Raw genomic sequence first — 21469 nt, forward strand, 5'->3', positions numbered from 1 at the left:
ACACACAGCACCAAGAACACAGCAAGTGCTCAAAAACTGGTTGCTCTTATCTTGACCTCTAAGTTTCTTAAAAGTTTGAAAGTAAGCAAGTGTTTTATTATAGCTTTTAAAAATAAGCAAAAATTGCTAAAGTAGTACTCATACTGATAGGTTTAGCATAAAATGTCTCATCTTTATCCCACTGTTTTTGGAAAGAGTGTCCTCTTTAAGAACCTTAAGGATGTTTGTATTCTTAATCTCAGCAATCCTATGCCTAGGAATTTATCCAAAGGAAAATAATAAAATAAAAACTTATACACATTATGATGTTCACTGTATTTGACTATTAAAATAAATTACTGTTAAATTGTCTAATATCAGGCTAGGGGAATGATTTTGTAAGTTATACCAACAAAAAACAACAATCATGAAAATAAAGAAATATGGAAAAATATTTAGGGTAAATTAAAATTATGTATGCTGTGACTTACAACCATGAGAATATATATTCATATATTCAAAAACTTTTACACAAAGATTAAAAAAATTCTATGTGGGACTGGAATTACAGACAATTTTTCCCTATTCCCCAAAATTGTAAAATGTTCTTACATTCTACTTAACAAATTAAGGTGTACTTAACCTAAGAGAGTTATATATTCAACAGTCATAATTTATACTCCTGCTCCGGTAAGGGCACACTGACTGCATTCTTGGTAGCACAGAAAGCCTGGAACTACGCATATTGTTTTCTCTGCTGTACTATCTCAGGCAAACACTTACTTGAGAAACTGGCTCTTAGCTGTACTTGGGTCACCAACAATGCAAACATTTATGTCCCCTCGAAGAGAGGTTCCTTCCCCTGTTGTCTTTGGAACACCACCAAAGAGCATCAGCAAGATACCCCGTTTTACTTCGTCATTGCCTGAAATGAAAATCCAAGGTATTTTTCAACATGAGGTTAAACAATTTCACAGGAAACTACAAAGGCATATTTACCAACCAAAAGAGCAGAGACCGCTGAAGAAAAGCTAAGACTAGAGTAAAAATATATGGTTCTTGTCCTGTGAATGTAAAGTCACCCAGTCACTGTCCTAATGTCTTCACCTAATCACAGATGGCAATGCTCACCATTCTAAGAGCCTCTCCTTGTCCGTAAGTCCTACTTCGTAAACAAAGCCTTTCCCCATGTCACAGTCCTCAAATATCTCTCCCCATAAATAAACTATGTCCACTACAGCCTACCACATTTGCTAGTTCTTTCTACAGGCAAGTCTTACAGCTCTACCAAGAGTTTGAGGAAATGGTCCATGACTTACTTCTTTTGTATCAGGTACAGTGACCCATGCTGAATATAAATACAAGCTAATTGAACTGATATGGATTAGATAAGATGCTGAATGTGATTTACAGCTACTTCTGAGAACTGTTTATAAATGCAATATAAGAAGGAAATGCACAATTAAAAAAAAAAAGACAACACCAGATTTTTAGAAATGTGATACCAGAAGAAACATTTTTCCATTTTAGTTATTATGACTTTCTGTGAATTCCATCAACAAAGTGCTAGGTACATTTATACAAAACACTCCTTAAAAGCAAAAAATTAAAAATCCAATCCAAAAACAAAATTTCTCTGACTCATAACCTATATGAAACAAATGTGTTGGAGGTGTGGTAGTTTTAAAATGGCCCACAAATTATTTGATAATCCGCTTTTCTAGATGGAGCTTAATTCTCCTCTCCTTAAGTGTGGCTGGGCTTAGCAACTTGCTTCCCACAAATAGCCTATGGTAGAAGTGAAGGTGTCTTAACTTCTGACACTAGGTCCTGAGAAGCACTTTGCTTCCTCCTTGCTCTGCTCTCTTGGATTGCAGGCTCTGGGGGAAGCCAGCTGCTGTGTTGTGAGGACACTGAACCAGCTCAATGGAAGAGACTCATGTGGCAAGGAACTGAGGCTTCCAGCTGACAACTAGCACTAACATAAGCAGTGAGTAAGCTCCCTCGTCAGTGGATTCTCCAGCCCAAGTCAAGCCTTCAGATGACTGCAGCCCCAGATGACGTCTTGGCTACAAACTCATCAAAGACTGAGCCGGAACCACCTAGCTAAGTCTCTCTCAAATTTCTGACCTATAGACTTTATGAGATAATGTTTGTTGTTTCAAGCCATGAAGTTTTGGTATAATTTGTTATGTAGCAACAGTTTAGTTTACAGGGGAATGGAGCAACATAAAATTTGACACCTACTCATTATAAGGGAGGACACTCTAAAATCCACAAAAGATTATTAACATAAAAGAATTTCAGTTCAATTTCATTGACCAAATATTTAAGTAGAAAAAAAGGTTAATTTTCAATGATTAAAAATATATACCTAGGGACTTCCCTGGTGGTCCAATGCTTAAGAATCTGCCATCCAATGCAGGGGACGCGGGTTCAATCCCTGGTCAGGGAACTAAGATCCCACGTGCCACAGTGAAACTAAGCCCGTGCACCACAACTAGAGAGCCTGGATACCACAACTACTGAGCCTGCATGCTCTAGAGCCCGTGTGCCACAACTAGAGAACCCACACACACCACAACTAGAGAGAAGCCCGTGCACTGCAATGAAGAGCCCACACACCACAATGAAAGATCCCGCGTGCCGCAACTAAGACCCAATACAGGCAAATAAATAAACAAATAAATATTTGTAAAAATCCCAATAGCTTAAAAATATATGTATATACCTAAGAGAAATACCCATAATCTTTTTTTTTTAAAAAGATGTTGGGGGTAGGAGTTTATTAATTAATTTACTTATTTTTGCTGTGTTGCATCTTTGTTTCTGTGCGAGGGCTTTCTCTAGTTGTGGCAAGCGGGGGCCACTCTTCATCGCGGTGCGCGGGCCTCTCACTATGGCGGCCTCTCTTGTTGCAGAGCACAGGCTCCAGACGCGCAGGCTCAGTAGTTGTGGCTCACGGGCCTAATTGCTCCGCGGCATGTGGGATCCTCCCAGACCAGGGCTCGAACCCGTGTCCCCTGCATTAGCAGGCAGATTCTCAACCACTGCGCCACCAGGGAAGCCCCAAGTACCCATAATCTTATGAATTCTTGCCATAACTCCAACTGAATGCGGAAGATAAGGATGGAAAAAACAAGGGTAAAGCATGAGGCCTGAAAATTTAGTCAAATCCTCAACACACAAGGGGATTTAATGAAGTGAGCAGCTAGTAACCAAGAGCTAAGAAAATATGAAAGAAGAAACCACAAGCTATAGGAATAGTAATATAGCCAAAAAACATCAAGAAATCTCTCTCCACCATGAAAACTAAAAAGAAAAATGAGATCAGGATATTAATCTGGCATATTAGAGTATACTTAAGTGCAGTTCTATCCTAAAGCCAGAAAAAAAGACTAAATGACCTTTTTTTTTTTAAAAAAAAAAAAAAACTATGGTAGAGGGCTTCCCTGGTGGTGCAGTGGTTAAGAATCCGCCTGCCAATGCAGGGGACACGGGTTTGAGCCCTGATCCAGGAAGATCCCACATGCTGTGGAGCAACCAAGACTGTGTGCCACAACTGCTGAGCCTGCACTCTGGAGCCCGCAAGCCACAACTACTGAGCCTGTGTGCCACAACTACTGAAGCACGTGTGCCTAGAGCCCGTGCTCTGCAACAAGAGAAGCCACCGCAATGAGAAGCCTGCATGCCACAACTAGAGAAAGCCTGCGCATAGCAATGAAGACCCAATGCAGCGAAAAATAAATAAATAATAAAAATTTAAAAAAACTGGTAGAGTGACGAGGGCTTGGCGATGGCCGCCCTGCAGGCGCACAAACGGCTGTCGGGAGGCTGCTGTGTGGCGGCCGCTGAGACCTTCTCTGTCTGAGCCACAGTTCCTGAGTCCGGGGTCCCGTTTCCCGGAACCTTCAGATTTAAAGTACTACATGAAAATGAAAAGAAAGGTGGTGTATGCTGCCAGCAGGCTGAGATTGGGTGCTAATGAGGAAGTCTTCATTTTAAAGGAAGATTATGAAAGAAGATGAAAACTAAGATTGCTACAGGTTTGAGAACAAGAAAGAGATATTGCTTTACAAATAAGAGAAGATATAAAACAGAGAAGAAATCAGCAACTCACTCGTTTGGCAGAAGAACTAAGGACAGAATGGGAGGAATCACAAACTCAGAAAATAAAGAACTTGGAAAAACTGTATTTGGCAAGTTTAAGAAATATGGGAGAGGGGCATCAACAAGCCAAAGAAAATGTAAGTGAGCACTTATTTGACTACCTGCCTGTGGTAGTGATACTTGTTAAAAGTAGATTACAGTTGTTAGACACTTATAAAAATGTTTTCATGGGCTTCCCTGGTGGCGCAGTGGTTGAGAGTCCGCCTCCCAATGCAGGGGACACAGGTTCATGCCCCGGTCGGGGAAGATCCCACATGCCGCGGAGCGGCTGGGCCTATAAGCCATGGCCGCTGAGCCTGCGCTTCCAGAGCCTGTGCTCCAAAACGGGAGAGGCCACAGCAGTGAGAGGCCCGCGTACCACAAAAAAAAGAAAAAAAAAAAAAAAAGTTTTCATGTATAGAATTTGCTGCGGGCAGTCCGAACTTTTTTGTAAATTTAATATAATTTAAGAATTCTGCTAGGTTCATTTCCTAGTAAGAGTCATGTCAAGAATAATCTATTTCCAATGATGTTTAAGTTAACATTATTCTCTAACAAATTTATGGTTACCAAAGGGGGAAGGCGGGGGGGATAAATTAGGAAGTTGGGATTAATATATACACAGTACTATATATAAAATAGATAACCAACAATGACCTAGTGGATAGCACGGGAAACTATACTCAATATTTTGTAATAACCTATAAAGGAAAACAATCTGAACAAGAATATATATATGTATATAACTGAATCACTGTGCTGTATACCTGAAACTAACACAACATTGTAAATCAACTATACTTCAATTAAAAAAACCAAACATTATTCTCTTCCAGTCCTTAACTATCTGTGTAAATAAAATAGTAACCTTCAGGAAAAAAAAAATTGTGGTAAAATATACACAACTTTTAAGTGGTCCAGTGGAATTAAGTACATTCATTATCTTTTATAACCATCACCCCTATCCATTTCTAGAACTTTTCATCATCCCAAACAGAAACTCTATCCATTAAACAACAATTCCCTATTTCCCTCCTCACCAGGTAACCTCTTTCTACTTTCTTTCTCTGTGAATTTACCTGTTTTAAGTACCTCATTTTAAGTGGAATTGTATAATATCTGTCCTTTTATAAATGACTTTTTAAAACCCCTTCTAAACCCACTAAAAAACTTTCATAACCTGACTTTTGTGTTTTAAGAAGTCACATGTTGCTGTTTTATAATCATTATTTTGATTTCAAGTTTATGCCACAAATGGATAGAACTCTTACCATGTATAGTAGGGAACAGGCTTGTACAAAGATTGTGGTATAGATTTTTATCTTGACTCATTTCAAACACTTTCTCCCACTCCTTCACAGTCATTTGGTTCTTAATGCTCTCAGCTGTCTGTTCCTCATCTCGGAGCTCTTTTCCTCCGAACTGAGGGGTGGAGAAGAAAGGAAAAAAATAGTAGTATAGAAACAGTCAAAATAATGTGAAAGAGAAGAAACATCACCACAAACGAAATATAGCCTGGGAGGTCAACTTCAGAATCTGCTGACTGTAAAGGTTTTTAAAAAAAATCTCCTAACCAGTATGGCCTAAGTTAAGATACTGAAGAGCTTGTCATTTGTCCAGTGATTTAAAAAAAACAAAAAAAGCTACCACTATTGTTTTGTATTGCTATCTAAATGAATCTAGATGCTCATGAGATGAGCCATAATAAAATGTTAATCACTGATATGAAGATGAAAATGAAGAAACAGTACATTATGTTCACCACTCATTTTCCAAACTTTTCCTCACTGCTTTCCCCTCCTGGAACAAAATCAAGCTCTGAAGAACTACAATACCTGGGGTCGATCACTCTCAGAAAGAGCAGTATACTATACTTCCCAGATACTAAATTTTTCTACTTGTACTTTCTCGAGGAACGTGACAGAGGAACTTTAACAATTAAAAACAGAAAAACAAAAACAGAAAAACCACTATGAATAATAATAGTACCAATGCTCTTAAAGCATTGAGCTCTTATGTACAAAAATAAATAAGACTTTTCCTTAAGATCGGGAAGACAGACATGAAAAAATCTGGTTTTAAAACTAAAGAACAAATCTCAACTCAACCCTGTTTTTAACACTGAGTTTGCGGCAGCCTCAGGGGATGCCTTTCTTAAGCTCTGCCATTCTACTAAGAAGACTCACCCTCGGGTTGGTTGGTGCAACACAACAGGCAAGAAAGACCAGCCTGTATGAAAGATCCCTAACACCAAGTGCCCGGAGCCCTCGAATGCCTTCTGTCTCATATCCATCAACACCACTGACACGGTAATTAGTTTCTGCACGTGCTCCTGAAACAATGAATGATAGACTGTTTCACAGCTCAAATACTGAAGGTGCTGAGAATCAAAACTGCTCAGATAAATGAAACCTATAAATGCAAATATTTCAGTTAGGCTTTGAAATTTTTCAGAACAGTAGCTTTTATAGCAAACCAATTTGTTTTTACTCTCATCATAGTTCCTTGCTCACCCTCTGATTGGTAGCCAAAAATAAGACAAGGAAGACGCAAGAAGCTAGATACTCTGCAGTTCAGGTAACTGAGAATTTGTTAAATTTGAGCCACAGATTACTGACCTGGTATGCTAAGCTTAGACACGTCAGGCACAACAATCAGCGTCCCTGTAAAGTCACACTTGTCACCAGCTTGAGCTGACTCCACAGCTTCAGCCCTCAAGATCACTTCTAAACTGCGAGGGATACTCCCTCGAGGAAGCTCAGCTTGAGTCTCTTGAATACGAACCTGTAACAAAGACAAATAAATTGCCAAGGATGAGAAGAGATCTATTTCAAATGCCATGCAATCTAAATTAAATGCCACAAATATCGACATATACTAAATTATCTTACTAGTTTGCAGACTTCTGACATGTGCCAACATTCATCTTAAAAATTCTCTACCATAAAACTTTCAATTTGGTAAGAGATTACATCTACTTAAAAACTTCAAGTTCACTTTTACTGTCATTAAACAACATGTATTTTTTTCTTTGTTCAAACTGACTTTAAATAATTGTTCTGTGTTCCATCTTCCTCTAAATTGTCAGGGAAATTTTATGAAAAATTTCACATCTTTTATACCCTCCACCTCAACACAACTGTTAACATTACTTAAGACACACATATTTTTACTGTATTATTTGAAAGAAGTTGCAAAAATCAAGATACTTCACCCCTAAATATTTTAGCACTCACCTCTTAAGAATAAAGACAGTCTCCTATGTAACCACAATACCATCAATCACACCAAGAGATTTAAATATTTAATTCCATAATGACTTCTTTATCTAGTCCATCTTCAAATTTCCCCAGTTGTCAAGAATGTCCTTTATTACAGCTGTTTTTTCCCCCCCAAACCAAGACCCAACCTAAATTCATATTTTGTATTTGGTTGTTATATCATGTTCTTTATCAAATATAAAGCATCTTTTACCCAAAGTTGTTGGTAAGAACACATGTTTCCTATAAACCAAGTATCAGAATAAAACAAGAAAACTAAGTAAGGACTAAAAACTGAATTTAATATAAATTATTTATTTTAGTCTGGTACTCATTCTCCAGTGCTTGAGCTGCTGCAGCTTTTCTCTTTGCATATATCAGAGTTACTAAGCCCTGAAGAGCTTTAGCCCCTTCATTCTTACTGCTACCATCCAACTCTTGCCCAGTTACTACAACTGCCTATTAGTCTCTTGTTAAATACCACACACAGTTGTCTCATTAATCTTCCTTTAAAATTCACATCATCTGAAAACTTATCCCCTTGCTTATCAAGATAGGTCCAACCTTCTCAATCTGAGATTTAAGGCTCCAAGTACTTCCATGCTTCATACCAAATCATCTCTCAGATGATCTCCAATTTGGTTCCTCTACTTTAATCATGATAATCCTCATTGCTATTGACAAGCATGTCCATTTTCACCTGTCCTTTTATTTATGCCTTCCTCCCTCCTAACCACCAACTCCAAGTCTTACACCAACAAGTCTCTACTTCTGCAAAAATTTTCCTAACTCTAGCTTGCAATAATAACAGTAATAATAATGGTTACTGTTTATTCTTTGACAAATACATTTTATTTGCCTGAAGGAGCTTCCAATCCAAGTTATTAATGGTTAGAACACATTTATATACTGATAATTGAAATTTGCATTACAAATTTTTAGCTTAAATCTGTAGTCACACTTGATGAACCTTGACTTACATAAAAACTGAGTTTAACATTGCCTAAGTAAGCTTATAATAATTACAAGTGCCTAGAAGTGAATTATTAGCATAGGCTGAATCTGATCTAAAAAGAAATTAATAAGCACCTTTTGAAAATCAACAAATCTCGATTTATTTGTATCCAGCAGGAATCTCCTTCTGTTGGCACAAACTGGATTTCGGCAGATGTTTGGCTGTGTGTATCTGAATTGTTGTTCTACATCCTTGATCACTGTCTGACAGTCCAAGCACAGGAAAGTTCCACTCACAAGCTCTGGATGAACTGGGTGAGTCCGTACCACCTGCCCACTGATGCGAGTGAGCAAACCAATTCTGGATGAGTTGAGTTCTCGAATTCTGTTTAAAGACAGATATTGTATTACTAAATATTCATTTTCAAACTAAAAATTTTCACTTTTAATGAGAGGATATTCAATGATAATTTATGCTTAAAATAACAACAACAAAATAAGAGACAAGGTATTCTTTGGACTCTCCTACAAGAATAATTTAGTCAACATGCCCATTCCTGAAGTATAATGTACATGCATCCACAACAAAATACATAAATGAATAAATAAGAAAAACTAAGGACATGAAAGAAATGCAATTACAATTATAAAACACAATGATCCCATTTTTGTTTTATATGCAAATACATTTTTTTCTTACCTACATTTCTAAATAAGCATTTTCACAGTAAAGTTATCCTTGGGAAAAATTATCATAGGAAAATTTTTTTTTCTGAACTTGAAGGTTTAGAAAACACTGTATTTCACAAACCCATTTTATATTAAATAACTTGGTAATTTTATAAGTAATTTTAGTAGTTTAAGTTTTCAAAATATCACTTCAATTTCCTCCAACAAATGTATTCTTTAAATAACTGCTAAAGAGGAAAACAGTTTAAAAGCTATGCTATTTAAGCTCTTGACAATTCATTAATTTTTGTGACTGTTCTCAGTTTTCATATTTTCTCACTAATTTTTCACCTCAACATCCCTTAAAAGGTCTCCTAAAATACTATAATCCCCAGAAATTGCTTCACTTAACATACTTCCCATCCCATTTTCCTGGAAATACATATTTTCCAAAACTAAATCTTCTGGATAACTGGATATAACTCTTTATAGACCTGGATATAACTCTTTATAGACCTAAGACTACAACCTTCTGAGCTTTCTGACAATTAAGTGATGCCTATACTGTTTGGGGAATTTTTTTTTTTCAAAGAAGGGTTTCTTACTTGTGTCTGGTAGGAAGATCTTGGAATGCAACATAAAAATCCTTGGCAAGAGGGATCTCTTTACGGTCTTTGACAAAGGTTTTCAAGGCCCGACACAGGTAAGGGTAAACTCTGAAAAACAAACAAAAAGTAAATCAACTGACAACTTCAAGAGGCTTACCAAGGGCTCCTTCCCCTTATGCTTCCCAACAGCTGAAAGTAAGGAATTTCATCTGGTTACAACCAAGCTTTAGAATTTAACTCTGTGGGACACTTCTATCATCTGATCCAGGTTTAGAGCATCTTCAATCCTCTCCTATTCCACCATAAATATATCTAAGACAATAGAAACACCAAAGATAAAATGCTGTTCCTGAAAACCTATTATTTTTAAATAATCATTTAGCATGCACACAGCTGGTCACTCCTCTGTCCAAGATGACTCTACTTGAACCACCTGGGCAGTATACTACCTAGCAAGGCAGCCTCCCACTTGTCAAGGCCTACTATTTTCTTCCAGGTTTTATTCTTGATTGATAGGAAGTGGATAAGGGCAGGGAAGGAATTTGTGTACTGATTTGAGAGCAAGTTGGCAGAAACGTTTCACTTGACTGGTTAGATGGAAGTGTGCATGTTCTCTTAACTTTTAAATAGCTGAGGCAGCTTGGTTTAAGTGGTAGGATCTGGAAGTCCTCTGAAAAATCAGCTACTTTCAGGAGACAGAACTGCCGCACGGTCTGTGCATGAGGTACAGGCACAGGTGTTTCCACCATCAGCCCTGATTTTCTATTTCCCTCTCACTTGTCAGTACAACTTTTCCTGCTACATACTATCACAATAAACTCTGCTGCTTATCCCTCTAACCGTTCTTGATAGCCATATATGACTAGAAACACCGAGACAAATTCTCCATCTCCCAGTACACTAGGTAAAAGAACAGGGCTGTGACTCCTTACTCCTGGGTCTTCATTTCTCTTTCATAACAGTCCACAGTGTTTATTTTAACCTGATTTTATTTAAACTAAGTTTTGTGTAGAAAGATATTTCTGGCTTTATATAGCAATTGAAAGCAAAACAAAAGCGTAATGTCTAATTTCTGCCAAAAAAATACCATTCAGCTTTTAAAATGTTTCAAGGGATTTTATATGATATGGGGAGGGAGAGTGGATTAAATGAATGACATAGCAATAGCACTGAAGCCTGAAACAAAGCAATCCTCTTAACACCTGGAAAAACTACATAGAAAACAAAGGTTTTCAACATTCGTATGTGAAAAACAGTCAACTCCACAAAGGCTTAAATTAGTTCAGAGCAGCACTAAAATGACCACTGGCTGTGTATCGAAGGGCCTCTGTGACAGCTGCCCTTTTGCCTCACAAATGAACACTTCCATTCTAAGAATAGCTGGCTTCCCAGGCTACATGTCTATTTAAAGTGAAGATTAATACACCAAACCTATAGAACTCCTCTTGAATGGTGGTGGAAAGTTGCTGGTTAAATTGCTCCAGGTCCAAAAAACTCACAACCAATGTGTTTCTCTCGGGACGAATTAACTCCTCAGCTAACTGCAAGTACTTAATTTCTCCATCGCTGCTCTGGAACCTGTAGATACATGCAAGTCAGATTAAACCTAAGAATTAGGCAGCAAAAAGAAGAATGTGAATGCCTGATAATTCAGCATATTGGTTAAAGACCATCAGTTTTAGGGTCAGACAGGCCCATTTTAGTAGTTGTATAACTTGGGGCAAGTTACTTACCTATTCTAAACCTGTCCCTCTTCTGTTTGAAAAAAAAATAATAAAAAAGATTAGAACATCATCTTATCTCTTAAGATCACTGTGAAGATTAAATGAGAAAATGCCTTTAAAATGTTTTGTACAAAGCTGGGAACATAGCAAAACTACGTCTTCAGATTTAAATCTGAATTTCTTGATTTAACACTTTCCAATCTTAACTGTACACACCAACAATAAAGGAATAGTTAGTATTTGTTGATTAGAAAATATTAAATCAAGATATCCAGGTTAGGAGATTGGTTCAAGATGGCGGAGTAGAAGGACGTGTGCTCACTCCCTCTTGTGAGAGCACCGGAATCACAACTAGCTGCTGGACAATCATCAACAGGAAGACACTGGAACTCACCAAAAAAGATATCCCACATCCAAAGACAAAGGAGAAGCTGCAATGAGGCGGTAGGAGGTGCGCAATCACAATAAAATCAAATCCCATAACCGCTGGGTGGGTGACTCACAAACTGGAGAACAATTTTACCACGGAAATCCACCCACTGGAGTGAAGGTTCTGAGCCCCCCGTCAGTCTTCCCAACCTGGGGGTCCGGCAACGGGAGGAGGAATTCCCAGAGAATCAGACTTTAAAGGCTAGCGGGATTTGACTGCAGGACTTCGACAGGACTGGGGGAAACAGAGACTCCACTCCTGGAGGGCACACACAAAGTAGTGTGCACATCGGGACCCAGGGGAAGGAGCAGCGACCCCATAGGAGACTGAACCAGACCTACCTGCTAGTGTTGGAGGGTCTCTGGCAGAGGCAGGGGGTGGCTATGGTTCACTGCGAGGACAAGGACACTGGCAGCAGAAGTTCTGGGAAGTAGACACCTCCTGGTGTCGCCCACCAAAGAGCCTGTAGGCTCCAGTGCTGGGTCGCCTCAGGCCAAACAACCAACAGGGAGGACACTCAGCCTCACCCATCAGCAGACAAGTGGATTAAAGTGTTACTAAGCTCTGCCCACCAGAGCAACAGCCAGCTCTACCCACCCCATCAGGAAGCTTGCACAAGCCTCTTAGATAGCCTCAACCACCAGAGGGCAGACAGCAGAAGCAAGAAGAGCTACCATCCTGCAGCCTATGGAACAAAAACCACATTCACAGAGAGACAGACAAAATAAAAAGGCAGAGGACTACACCAGGTGAAGGAACAAGATAAGACCGCAGAAAAACAATTAAATGAAGGGGAGATAGGTAACCTTCCAGAAAAAGAATTCAGAATAATGATAGTGAAGACGATCCAGGACCTCGGAAAAAGAATGGAGGCAAAGATTGAGAAAATGCAAGAAATGTTTAACAAAGACCTAGAAGAAGTAAAAAACAAACAGAGATGAATAATACAATAACTGAAATGAAAAATACACTAGAAGCAATCAGTAGAATAACTGAGACAGAAGAATGGATAAGTGACCTGGAAGACAGAATGGTGGAATTCACTGCTGAGGAACAGAATAAAGAAAAAAGAATGAAAAGAAATGAAGACAGCCTAAGAGACCTCTGGGACAACATTAAATGCACCAACATTTGCATTATAGGGGTCCCAGAAGGAGAAGAGAGAGAGAATCGACCTGAGAAAATATCTGAAGAGATTATAGTTGAAAACTTCCCTAACATGGGAAAGGAAATAGTCACCCAAGTCCAGGAAGCACAGAGAGTCCTAGGCAGGATAAACCCAAAGAGAAACACGCCAAGACACACAGTAATCAAACTGACAAAAATTAAAGACAAAGAAAAATTATTAAAGGCAACAAGGGAAAAACGACAAATAACATACAAGGGAACTCCCATAAGGTTAACAACTGATTTCTCAGCAGAAACTCCACAAGCCAGAAGGGAGTGGCATGATATATTTAAAGTGATGAAAGGGAAGAACCTACAACCAAGATTACTCTACCCAGCAAGGATCTCATTCAGATTCGATGGAGAAATCAAAAGCTTTATAGACACACAAAAGCTAAGAGAATTCCACACCACCAAACCAGCTCTACAACAAATGCTAAAGGAACTTCTCTAAGTGGGAAACCCAAAAGAAAAGAACCTACAAAAACAAACGTAAAACAATTAAGAAAATGGTAATAGGAAAATACATATCGATAATTACCTTGAATGTGATTGAATTAAATGCTCCAACCAAAAGACACAGGCTTGCTGAATGGATACAAAAACAAGACCCGTATATATGCTGTCTGTAAGAGATACATACAGACTGAAAGTGAGGGGATGGAAAAAGTTATTCCATGCAAATGGACATCAAAAGAAAGCTGGAGTAGCAATACTTATATCAGGTAAAATAGACTTTAAAATAAAGAATAGGGCTTCCCTGGTGGCGCAGTGGTACAGAGTCCGCCTGCCGATGCAGGGGACACGGGTTCGTGCCCCGATCCGGGAAGATCCCACATGCCGCGGAGCAGCTAGGCCCGTGAGCCATGGCCACTGAGCCTGCGCATCCGGAGCCTGTGCTCCGCAATGGAAGAGGCCACAACAGTGAGAGGCCCGTGTACCGCAAAACAAACAAACAAACAAAATAAAGAATATTACAAGAGACAAGGACACTACATAATGATCAAGGGATCAATCCAAGAAGAAGATAAAACAATTATAAACTTATAGGCACCCAAAATAGGAACACCTCAATACACAAGGCAAATGCTAACAGCTATTAAAGAGGATATCAATAGTAACACAATAATAGTGGGGGACTTTATAACGCCTCACCTACACCAATAGACAAATCATCCAGACAGAAAATTAATAAGGAAACACAAGCTTTAAATGACACAATAGACCAGATAGATTTAATTGATATTTATAGGACATTCCATCCGAAAACAGCAGATTACACTTTCTTCTCAAGTGCACACAGAACATTCTCCAGGATAGATCACATCTTGGGTCACAAATCAAACCTTGGTAAATTTAAGAAAACTGAAATCATATCAAGCATCTTTTCCAACCACAACGCTATGAGATTAGAAATCAATTACAGGGGAAAAAAAAAACGTAAAAAACACAAACACATGGAGGCTAAACAATATGTTACTAAATAACCAACAGATCACTGAAGAAATCAAAGAGGACATCAAAAAATACATAGAGACAAATAACAATGAAAACATGACAATCCAAAACCTATGGGATGCAGCAAAAGCAGTTCTAAGAGGGAAGTTTATAACAATACAATCCTACCTCAAGAAACAAGAAAAATCTCAAATAAACAATCTAACCTCACACCTAAAGGAACTAGAGAAACAACAAACAAAACCCAAAGTTAGTACAAGGATAGAAATCATACAGCTCAGAGCAAAAATAAATGAAATAGAAACAAAGAAAACAACAGCAAAGATCAACTCTATGCCAATAAAATGGACAACTTGGAAGAAATGGACAAATTCTTAGAAAGGTATAACCTTCCAAGACTGAACTGGGAAGAGGCAGAAAATATGAACAGACCAATCACAAGTAATGAAATTGAAACTGTGATTAAAAATCTTCCAACAAACAAAAGTCCAGGACCAGACAGCTTCACAGGTGAATTCTACCAAAGGTTTAGAGAAGGCTAACACTCTTCCAAAAAATTACAGACAAAGGAACACTCCCAAACTCATTTTATGAGGACATCACCCTGATATCAAAACCAGACAAAGATACTACAAAAAAAAAAAAATTACAGACCAATATCACTGATGAATATAGATGCAAAAATCGTCAACAAAATACTAGCAAACAGAATCCAACAACACATTAAAAGGATCATATACCATGATGAAGTGGGATTTATCCCAGGGATGCAAGGATTCAACATATGCAAATCAACCAATGTGATACACCATATTAACAAATTGAAGGATAAAAACCATATGATAATCTCAAAAGATGCATAAAAAGCTTCTGACAATATGCAACTCTCAAAAGATGCATAAAAAGCTTTTGACAAATTTCAACACCCATTTATGATAAAAACTCTCCAGAAAGTGGGCATAGAGGGATCCTACCTCAACATAATAAAGGCCATATATGACAAACCCACAGCAAACATCATTCTCAATGGTGAAAAACTGAAACCATTCCCTGTAAGATCAGGAACAAGACAAGGATGTCCACTTTCGCCACTCTTATTCAACAGTTTTGCAAGTCCTAGCCATGGCAATTACAGAAGAAAAATAAAAGGAATCCGAATTGGAAAAGAAGAAGTAAAACTGTCACCATCTGCAGATGATACTGTACATAGATAATCCTAAAGATGCCAGCAGAAAACTACTAGAGCTAATCAATGAATTTGGTAAACTTGCAGAATACAAAATTAATGCATAGAAATCTCTTGCATTCCTATACACTAACAATGAAGGATCAGAAAGAGAAATTAAGGACACAGTCCCATTCACCACTGCAACAAAAAGAATACCTAGGAATAAACCTAAGGAGACAGAAAACCTGTACTCAGAAAACCATAAGACACTGATGAAAGAAATCAAAGATGACACAAGCAGATAGAGATATATCATGTTCTTGTATTGGAAGAATCAATATTGTGAAAATGACTATACCACCCAAAGCAATCTATAGATTCAATGCAATCCCTATCAAATTACCAATGGCATTTTTTCCAGAACTAGAACAAAAAATCTTAAAATTTGTATAGAGACACAAAAGACCCCGAATAGCCAAAGCAATCTTGAGGGGAAAAAACGGAGCTGGAGGAACCACAGCTGGAAGTCCCTGACTTCAGACTATACTACAAAGCTACAGTAACGAAGGCACCATGGTACTGGCATAAAAACAGAAATATAGATCAATGGAACAGGATAGAAAGCCCAGAGATAAACCCACGCACCTATGGTCAACTAATCTATGACAAAGGAAGCAAGGATATACAATAGAGAAAAGACAATCTCTTCAATAAATGGTGCTGGGAAAACTGGACAGCTACATGTAAAAGAATGAAATTAGCACATTCCCTAACACCATACACAAAAATAAACTCAAAATGGATTAGAGACATAAATGTAAGACCAGACACTATAAAACTCTTAGAGGAAAACATAGTCAGAACACTCTATGACATACATCACAGCAAGATCCTTTTTGACCCACCTCCTGAAGTAATGAAAATAAAAACAAAAATAAACAAGTGGGACCTAATGAAACTTAAAAACTTCTGCACAGCAAAGGAAAGTATAAACAAGATGAAAAGACAACCCTCAGAATGGGAGAAAATATTTGCAAATGAATCAACGGACAAAGGATTACTCTCCAAAATATATAAACAGCTCATGCAGCTCAATATTAAAAATACAAACAACCCAATCCAAAAATGGGCAGAAGACCTAAATAGACATTTCTCCAAAGAAGACATACAGATGGCCAAGAGGCACATGAAAAGATGCTCAACATCACTAATTATTAGAGAAATACAAATCAAAACTATAATGAGGTTTCACACACTGGTCAGAATGGGCATCATCAGAAAATCTACAAATAACAAATACTGGAGAGGGTGTGGAGATAAGGGAACCCTCTTGCACTGTTGGTGGGAATGTAAACTGATACAGCCACTATGGAGGTTCCTTAAAAAACTAAAAATAGAATTACCATAGGACCCAACAATCCCACCACTGGGCATATACCCAGAGAAAACCATAATTCAAAAAGACACATGCGTCGCAATGTTCACTGCAGCACTATTTGCAACAGCCAGGTCATGGAAGCAACCTAAATGCCCATTGACAGACAAATGGATAAAGAAGATGTGGTACATATATACAATGGACTATTACTCAGCCATAAAAAGGAATGAAACTGGGTCATTTGTAGAGACGTGGATGGACCTAGAGACTGCCATACAGAGTGAAGTTAAGTTGGAAAGAGAAAAACAAATATCGTATATTAACATATATATGTGGAATCTAGAAAAATGGTACAGATGAACCATTTGCAAGGCAGAAATAGAGACACAGATGTAGAGAACAAATGTATGGACACCAAGGGGGGAAAGCGGGGGGCTGTTTGTGGTGGTGGTGATGGTGAGATGAATTGGGAGATTAGGACTGACATATATACACTAATATGTATAAAATAGATAACTAATAAGAATGTGCCATATATTAAAAAAAGTGATAAGTAATAAAAAAACTCAAAAAAACCCAACTCTATTAATGATATAAAAAAAAGAAAGAAATACAGGTTAAAATCCAAAGATTTAATTTCTAAAGAGAAAACTGACAGATTAGCTGTTGATTTATGAACCAGAATACAAATAAATACACAGAAATGAGGTGCTTCAGCGCCTAAGACCTTCAGGAAAAAGGAAACATACACACACACAAAGTAAAGCTGGTGTGTTTTTTCCAAAAGCGTATCATACGAACATATTTGATTTTTGTTCTTCTAACATAACCATGCAGATTAGTTTTGAGAAAAAATCAATTCCTCCTTCAAATACAGCATGTTCTAACTGTTAAATACCTAAATATCTATCTGCAAAGCACTATGCCAGAGGTACCACAGGCTGGAAATGACAGCATCGTCCCTCTGCTGGGGTTGACACTCATAGGAGACATTTCTACTAAAAAGAGGGACAAGACATCTAAATGTTCATGACAAATGAACGAACAAAATGTAGTATACACATACAACAGAATATTATTCAACCTTAAAACAGGATATTCTGCAGTGTCTCAATATGGATGAATCTTGAGGACATGGTGCTAAGTGAAATAAGCCAATTACAGAAAGACAAATATTGCATGATTCTACTAATATGAGGTATCTAAAAGTCAAATTCAGGAATTCCCTGGTGATGCAGTGGTTAGGACTCCACGCTTTCACTGCCGTGGGCCTGGGGTTCGATCCCTGGCCAGGGAACTAAGATCTCACAAGCCATTGGGAGAGGCCAAAAAAAACCCCCAAAAGTCAAATTCATAGAATCAAAGAGTGGTATGGTGGTAGGAGGAAGAGGAGAATGTGGAGGTACTACAGGCATAAAGTTTCAGTCAAGCAAGATGAATAAGCTCTAACAGATCTACTGTACAACAATAACACAGTAGTTAAAATTTTGTTAAGAAGGTAGATTTCATGTTAAGTGTTCTTTCCACAATAAAATAAAAAGGAAAAAGAAAAAGGAGGAGGTAAAAGAATGTAACAGGGGAATATAAACTAATTTTGCCTAACAGGAACATCTACAAAGGCTTCATGCATATAAAAGGTAACACTGCAATTCGGCGTTGAAAGACTTTCAAAATTTAAAAGAAAAAAAAAAATGAGTGGTGGATAGATTGGCTACAGATGTTTGCAAGTATGTAGCAAAGTCAGGAAGGGTATGGGAGGAGTGTGGATAATGACAGAATGGCTGTGGAAGATCAAACTGGAAAAGGCAGCTGTGAAGAATTTGGATCTTATTCCATAAGCAATGGCAATCAAAGTTGGTATTTTGAGAGGGCGTTAACATTTTTTCCCCAACAAATACAGGGATTATTTGTCTTGTTCATCATTGTGCCCAGGAGTCAGCTGCATGGCAAACTTCAAGGAAGCAAAGGTAATTACATTATTTGTTAAAATCAAACATAACTGAGGACCTGTGTAATGTGGTGTGGTGGCTAGGGGGGATTAAGGATGGGATTTACATTCAGATGAAACGGCTGACAGGTAAATATATTACCAGAGATGACAGAAAATGGCAGCTTGGGAACATAAGGGAAGAAAGGATTGGTGCTGCCTGAAAGGTTTCTAGGGTTTAACAAATGAGGTATGATTCTTTAGCTAGGCTTTGAAGGATGAAGAGCTGTCAGGCAGAGAGTAACATTGCCAAAAGTAGGGTAATATAAGTTAAACTATGGTTTTAACTCTATCAGAATTTCACAAGACAGCAGAATTATTCACAGTGGTAAAAGTGTGGAAACAACCTACACATCCACGGATGGATGAAGAGACAAACGAAATGTGGTATAGACATACAATGATATACCATTCACCCTTCAAAAGGAAATTCTGGCGCATGCTACAGCATGGAAAACCTCAAAGACACACTATGCTAAGTGAAGTAAGCTGGTCACAAAAGGACAAATATTGTATGACTCCAAGTCTGAGGTACCTAGAGTAGTCAAGTTCATAGACAGAAAATAGAATGGTGGTTGTCAGGGGCAGGAGGGTCGGGGGGGGAATGGTGAATCATTGTTTAGTGGGTGCAGAGTTTCAGTTTGGGAAGAAGAAAAGTGGTCTGGAGATGGATGTTGGTGATGGCTGTATAACAAGGTAAATGTACTTAACGCCAGTGAACTCTGTGTTTAAAAAAGGTTAAAATGGGGACTTCCCTGGTGGTCCCGTGGTTGAGACTCTCTTCCCAAAACAGGGGGCATGGGTTCGATCCCTGGTTGGGGAACTAAGATCCCATGTACCACAGGGCACGGCCAAGAAAAAAAAAAAAAAGGTTAAAATGGTAAAGGTTTTACCACAATAAAAAAAAAAAAAAAAAAGAATTTCCTGCCATGTTATGAGCCTTAAAGACGTGGAAGTCATTAAGGCCCTTGAGAATAGCTAAAAGAAATTTTGAGGATGGGAAGCATTTTCGTAAGACATGTGCTAATTTTTAAAAGCTTCACTATAACTAGCGCTAACAACTTAGTGGAGTTTCTAAATATTAGTAAAACCGCATGACTTTTTTTTTTTTAGGACTATGGCAAAGAGTCTCAGGCCAAGATGTCATCGAGGAGAACTTCAAATGCAAGAAATGATCAAATTAAAAAACTGAGCTCTTAAAAAAAAAAAGAGAATTTCCTAAGACATTCCGCAGTGCTTCCACTTCTTCCTGGAGGCGGTAGAGTCCCACTCAGGGAAAGCAGAGCTATATCTGCACAATCTAAGAAAAGTAACTGGTGGCAGTGGCTGAAAGCCAGGGAGAGGGGGTTTGAGATGCCTGGAGCCTAAAAAAAGGCAACAGAAAAAAAAGAAAAGTGGGGTTTGGAGGGTTGGAAGGAAAGGAAGAGACGGAGGAAGTGCGTTCAGCGCCATAAGCAGGTCGGGCCCTCGCCCGAGCATCTGTCAACCACGGGGTTCACTCCGGCCCTTTCAACTCCACGGGCTCCAGGGCTGCCAGGCCCTCGGTGGACCCCAGTCAGGCCCCCGCCAGGATTCATACGCCAGTTCGGCCTCCCCCGCGACCCTGAGGACGCGCGGCCTAACTGGACGAGTTACTCATCCCCACCCAGCCTCAGGGTCCGAACAAGGAACCGGGGGCTACGCGACCACCAGCCTTACAGGCTGTGAGGACTGAACGACGGGCCTAAAGCGCTCGGCCCAGGGCACTGCGCACGGCAGGAGTTTGCGGGAGAGCTCCAGATGGATTTCACCCCCGGAAGCCAGCCCAGCCGGCCCAGCCTCCTCTCCGCGGCCCGCTCTCCGAGGCGCGCGACCCCTCAGTTCCCGAACACGCGCGGGGCCCACGGCGCCCCCGGGCTCCGGAAGCCGCGAGGGGCGGGAGGGGAAGTTCCGCGGGTAAGGGGCGCCCTCCGACTTACTCCTCCAAGAAGTCAACGAATAGTTTCTGGCACTTCTCGGCCACCTCGTCGCGGACTTCCAGGTGCTGGCTGCCGGCGCCAGGCTCCGCTGCCGCCGCGAGGTCCATCGCTGCTTAATGCTGAGGGGCCGCCGGCGCCTCACTGGACCGCAGAGAGTTGCTTCTCCCCGGACGCTGCCGCTCGGCGCGCACCTCCTCTGCCCCGCCCCTTCGCCGGAAGGCCGGAGCCAATCGTGGCGCAGGAGCTCGGGGATTTCGCGCCAAACCTGTCCAATGAGCGCGGCGTCTCTCTCAGCCCCTCCCACGAAACGGAGATTTCGCGCCAAATGCAAAGACCAGAGAAAGCCGGGTGATCGGCCTCTGCGCCTGCGCAGTTGTTCGTGTCCGGGGGAATTTGGCTGCTGGAGCGAGTTAAAACGTAAGATCTTTGCCCGGGGGTGGTTTTTCAAATGTTCTTCAAATAGTTTCACTTATATTAATTGAGCAAGAGGCGTAATGCCTTATGGAAGAGGAAAATGAGTAAGATTCCGACTTCCTGCTTGAGCCATCAAATTGGAGGATATAAACTGTAAACCACCGGC

The 21469-nt window shown here is 39.5% G+C and overlaps 1 protein-coding gene across 2 annotated transcripts in view; it reads right to left on the reverse strand.

The window, feature by feature from the left end:
- The window catches only part of MCM6 (minichromosome maintenance complex component 6), a 46359-nt gene extending 25279 nt beyond the window's left edge, over positions 1-21080 (reverse strand). Inside the window, exons 1-8 of one of the 2 annotated variants that reach the window (XM_079924729.1) lie at positions 20890-21080; positions 11051-11197; positions 9617-9727; positions 8478-8727; positions 6747-6912; positions 6315-6460; positions 5400-5550; positions 763-904 (exon numbers count right to left, since the gene is read on the reverse strand). In XM_079924729.1, coding sequence (XP_079780855.1) covers positions 763-904; positions 5400-5550; positions 6315-6460; positions 6747-6912; positions 8478-8727; positions 9617-9727; positions 11051-11197; positions 20890-20996 — 1220 coding nt within the window. In that variant the 5' untranslated portion in view covers positions 20997-21080. The remainder of the gene's footprint in view (positions 1-762; positions 905-5399; positions 5551-6314; positions 6461-6746; positions 6913-8477; positions 8728-9616; positions 9728-11050; positions 11198-20889) is intronic. The other variant, XM_079924730.1, reaches the window with a different exon arrangement.
- Positions 21081-21469: the final 389 nt, after the last annotated feature.

This window comes from Stenella coeruleoalba (assembly GCF_951394435.1).
Source record: "Stenella coeruleoalba genome assembly, chromosome: 6".
NCBI lineage: Eukaryota > Metazoa > Chordata > Mammalia > Artiodactyla > Delphinidae > Stenella > Stenella coeruleoalba.